The 5,448-nt window shown below is 40.9% G+C and overlaps 1 protein-coding gene across 1 annotated transcript in view; it reads right to left on the reverse strand.

Moving 5' to 3' along the window:
* Positions 1-8: 8 nt before the first annotated feature.
* LOC118341741 (protein phosphatase 1H-like) overlaps positions 9-5,448 on the reverse strand; it is a gene marked incomplete at its 5' end in the record, with an annotated part of 21,452 nt that continues 16,012 nt past the window's right edge. Inside the window, 3 exon segments of the mRNA XM_035680088.1 lie at positions 9-2,348; positions 2,830-2,981; positions 4,577-4,684. Of these exon segments, the coding sequence (XP_035535981.1) occupies positions 2,201-2,348; positions 2,830-2,981; positions 4,577-4,684 (408 nt within the window). The 3' untranslated portion in view covers positions 9-2,200.

Genomic DNA, 5,448 nt, shown 5'->3' on the forward strand with positions numbered 1-5,448 from the left:
TCCCTTCCTTTACGACAAATCGCACCCTTAGCTCTTACGCTAAATGTCGGGGATGCTAATAACGATAAAAAGAAAAAACAACCTAATAAATATATGCATGGTATCTGCACATTTACAAACAAAATGACATTGTCACTAACTTTTGATACATTACAGAAATACAAATTCAGTCCATATAAAAACAAACAGCAGTGTAAACCATTGCACCGTTGCTCATATTCCCAGGCCTAAAATATGTCACTGCATGCACTGACACACAGTAAATCACACATCATTACTCCCAAACCTGTCCCTCTGAAGACAAACGTGATCTGTATCAAGCGACTAAAGCTTCTGAAACATGCCAAACATGTTAAAGCAAAAAAAAGCTTTCAGTTTCTCTGTGAAACTTCTGTTCACCATGACTTTGATTGTTTTTCATGCTCACGGTTATGAATTTTACTCAATCCTCCCTGCTGCAGGGAATATTGGCCTCTTCACCATTTCATATATCACAGCTCCTTGGTTAATGATGTGGGTCAGCCTAAAGTGCGAGTACACTGATGTACAAGTCATCAAATCTAGCATTTTGCTACATGTAAAAAGGGTTTCTTGATAACTCAATTTTCACAAAGTTTTCAAATGTTCGGTTTAGCTTGTGTAACTGATGCCACTTTCATATCTGTATATTAAACAGGAAGCTACAGCCTAGAAACCATTAGCTTACAGTAAGTTAGCTTAGAAGTTACTGCTTTATCCAACTGTCTTAGCAAACAACGGGGACAAAAGACATATCACATGCTAATTATTGAACTCTAGAGGGGCTCATAGACAGATTTTGTTACAGTTATGGCTGTTTCACTGACAAAAAAAAGAAGAGATATAACGTAACGTTTCATTCGAGTTTAGAGAGCTTTTTTAAAAAATGATTTAGACAAAGCCAAGCTAGCTATTTCTCCTCCTGCTTCTAGTCTTAAGATAAGCTAAGCTAACTGTCCCCTGGCTATAGCTTCATATGTAATGCACAGATATGAGAGTGGTATTGATCTTCTTAGCTCTTAGCAAAAAGCAAATAATTGCATTTCCCTAAATGTTGAAGCATGGATGTTTCATAGACTCATGTTAAATCGCGAAATAGTTAAAAACAGCCTAACAACGACTGCTAATCACTTAAAACAAACTCACTGATGACCAGCAGATTAATCGATTGGCTGTTTGTTTGTTTTTGATTGATCTGATTGAGTTTTTTTTGGACATTCTGATTGATCTTTGAGATTTCATACAGGCCACACAGGCTCATATGTTTTTACAGTAAAACTGATTCCTGATCTGCCTTGCTTCTATGAGGTGGTTAACTTCAGGTCCTAGTCTCTTTCCTTTTGCGTTCCACGTTGGTCAGTTGTGCACTTTCACAGAAAAATGCTTACATCGTAGAACAGAGGTAAACCCCCCCTCACCCTCTCCCAACTCTCTATGTGACAACAGGCTTTCGCCATCAGTCTGTAATCTGAAAAGCAATCTGGACGCAGTTCTTCAGCAAGGGACTCTTTCAAAGCCACACTGTGGCAAAACAGAAAACTAAGCTGACCTGTCAGCTCGGTCCATGGTCACAAGACGAAGGAGGTATTTTCTTCACAAACAAGTTAACTGTACAGTACAGGAAAGACTGAAATAGAAGGAATTTGATCCAAGTATTGTACAGCACTGTAAGAGAGGTAAGAAGGACAGAAAGAAGAGGGTCTTTTCTTCACTTTGGAAGAGACTTTCGCCTATTTCAGCTTTTACATCTCTGGAGAAGTTCAGGGGCAGTCAACCTCTACGGAACTGCTTTCACTAACAACGTTGCTCCGTCACTTTTATCTACTTTATACAGGCCAAATTATTTCTTGACAGCTTTGACTTTTGGCAAATTAAATTACCATGTGTCTAAACTTTCACCTCGGAGGTTTTATGATTTTTGAGGCTTTAGAAAATGAATAAATCATTGCTGACTGTAGTTCCCCTGAGCAGCCAAATTTGGTGGCTGACCAATTATGAACTCCTATAGAGATATGAAACACCAACATAAATATCCAATTATGTGTATATCCTTGGTCTAAGAAGGAAAAGAAATGTGCAAACGGCATTAAGGAAACTGAAGTCCAGGACTAATCAGTCCTGTTGGTTTAAGAGCCTACATGCCCTTCAGGTCCTTGAACCGCAGCATCTCTGTCGGGGCTCCTCAGGGCTGACGGTTGCCATACATGAGCGGTATGATGAAGACCGAGATGTCGTCTCCGGAGCCCAGACGCTCATTGGTGATCCTCCAGCCTCGGTCCCTCAGCACGCCGCGTGCTCGCATCACCAGGTCTTGTGCTGCCATTGTGTACCTGGACAACAGAGGAAACAACAACAGAGCTGCAGTATGTAGGACCCTTACTGTGAACTGTGAGTTATTTCTATGCTGCGTGAATCAAGAGGCCACCTATTTCTTGGGGTTAATCCATATGTTATACTGTGCCACATTATTTGGTATTTTGCCTCAAATTGAGGACTTTAAGATGAAACAACATTGGTACTCTGCACTGGTGAGACAAAACGTCTATGTTTGACTGTAGATATAATAAAAAGTGTGAAAATGATAAGAAAAGCTGGTTTGTGGCCAAGGCCGTCATTTTTCCTTGAAAGCGAAACAATGGCTTTTAAATAAAACATGCAACTCAGAGGCAGAATTTACAGCAACAACAGTTTAACATTCAGGTGTAAAATACTGGACAAAGACTAGACTGGAAGCACTGGCCTTCAGATGTACAAAACGAAAGCAACAAACCTTTCATGAAAGAGAGAGAAAAAGGAAAAAAGCAAGCAGACCTGTGCAGGTCATCAGGGTCACAGTTGGCTAGGAATGTGGTCACGGCTTCGGCTACTTCCTGGTTAGAGAGGACGTCCCAGAGGCCGTCGGTTCCCATTACCAGCACATCATCAGCCCCGTGCTCATACTGCGTCAGGTTATATACCGTAACCTAAAACACAAAAGATGTAGGATTTTGTTTTTTACTCTACTTTTATACATGCAGCAAAAAAAAAAGAAAGAAGTGAAACCAAAATAATTTTAACAATGACAGCTAGAGTGGCAGCATCGAGTGACTGTCAGCCCAGAAACCAGCACAATTACACTAAATTATAAAGTTTTCCCAAAGTGAAAGGTTTTTTTCGGGGGCTGGCAAGATCAAGTACACTCAGCGAAAGTAGCACAAGTTTCTCAGCCATAATAAAATCTATCCTGACAAATCCACAACTTAATGAATTCAGTGCAGTCTTCATTCACTGAGAGCATCTCGACAAACCCACTTGAGACACTTTGGTGAGAGGTGAGAGTTGTGTTTGTGAGAAAGAAACACAGACAGAGATACTGAGTGCTGAGAGGAGCCGAGACTTCCATGTGAACCTGGTATGAACCCAGGTACTAATGAATTAAAGATCAAGCAGAGAGCTGTGGAAGGAAAAATGCAAAACTCTATAAGACAAACTACATCAGGAGATGAAAGCGCTTTGAAACCGGTGCCAGACAGTCAGACAGGTGAGCTTAAGTTCTCCTGCAGCAGAGGACCCCGCTCAGACAGAGATGCACCAAAATGCTACCTTCAGTGGAGCAGGGTAAGTCATGTGACAGAGTTATCCTTTCACTCATGAGATAAAACAAGGTGAAGGGATGGGGCTGGCAAGAAGAACTAAAATGAATGGAGGACAGAAGAAGAAACGTCTGCAACACTGGATTAGGACCGTTTAAAATTTGTTATGTAACTGCACCAAATACAGGAAGCAACCCCTAGTCTGAGGGTAAATGGGTTTAAGGAGATAGATGCACACATGTCCGCCCACAATTCCTTGTGTATGTCAAGTTCGTTATGTTAAGTTACAGAGACTGAAATCACATTTTTTGTACTTCCCTGTGCTGCCAAAGTCAATAACCTGCTGGGATAACAGGACATTTGTAATTATGTATAATAAAACAAGGTGCTCATGAGGACATGCCAGTTTTGTTTAAAAGGCATGGTTCCTTTTTTAACTAGCTGAATCGTAAATGACCCACAAACAACACAGGAGGACAAGAGGATAAAAGAGAAGAAGGATTGGCTCCTCCATGGCAAAAATAATAATCAAAATAATTAAATTTCCGGAATTAATTTGTAATATCCATGTGTAAAAATATTACATTTAAAATCTTAGAGGCGGGGTCAGTCATTTTGGAAAAAGACAGCTGATCGTTAAGTCTCATTCCCAGGTTGTCAAATACCGGTACTTTGGCAACCTAAAGCATCTCACCGATATTTCCAGAGACAATGGTTCCTGTTAGGAGACTTGAACAGGGAAGCTAATGTGGGTTACAGCTTTATACTAATAAGATTCGATTGGCTGTATCGAAATAAGTTCTCCATCTACGTAAATGAATACAAAACTAGGGGGCGCCTTCTTGGTTTCTGATTTTTCTGAAGTGATTTAAAGAGCAGATATTCATGTTGCAGCAGGACAAAAAAAATGCTATTTAATTTCAGTTGGACTACTTTTTAATGACCAAATTTGTATCAGCAGGCTTATTTGCAGTGCTGGCTCTTACCTCGGGGCAACAGGAAAGGAACGGTTTGATGTAGATGTTGGAGTCGTGAACCTTGAGGTCATGGTCACCGAGCCCACGGGTGACACCAATGGTGGCCAACACCCGTGCCTGTAAAACATTAGGGCTGCTTTACTCTGGGTTTCTCACACATTTACAGAGCTTGTCAGTTAGCTAATAGTGAACATATGGATGTACACATAGTCCCATATTGACTGACAGTAACCACGTTGGCAGTGTTTCATCCTGTTACGTCCCAGTCAGAATTTACAACACAAGTGGGCGGTGGAGCTGGTAATTGCTCAGGGTACAGTTGCAATGTAGCTTTGCATTTTTTATTTATGCGTGGTGCATTTAACAAGCAAATAGCACAACATGTGACACTGTTCAAAGGGGAGTAAAGTGTTGAAATGCTGAAATGCTTTTTTTAAATTATCAAATTCTTTTTCAATATTCATCCACTCTTTTATCTGTGTGTGCAAACTCTTCATGTCGTTTGTTCTTTGAATCCAACGGCTATTCATCACCGCTGTGTGGTCGTCAGACGCCGTTTTCCTCTCTGATGGAGACTCTCTTTATGTCTCTCTTTGCATCAAAACTGAATTGATTGAAAATATGAAACAAACGCGACTGAGAATCTGAAGCGGTTTGTGCAATTTATTTGGAGGAGTGTTTTCAGTTTTCTTCTTCTCATCTCTCCCCTGCTGTCCCGGTGGGGATTAACTTCACTTCTCAGAGGGACGACTGTCATCTCCCGAGTGCTGTGTGTCTGTCTGAATGTCCGTGAGTGTTAGATGTAGCTACTGGAGTGAAACAGATGGACCGTCTGCTCTCTCTTCTAGTGAGAGTGTACATTGATACACACACACACACAC

Source organism: Morone saxatilis, unplaced genomic scaffold (assembly GCF_004916995.1).
Source record: "Morone saxatilis isolate NCDOM2014 unplaced genomic scaffold, NCSU_SB_2.0 Contig10, whole genome shotgun sequence".
Lineage (NCBI taxonomy): Eukaryota > Metazoa > Chordata > Actinopteri > Moronidae > Morone > Morone saxatilis.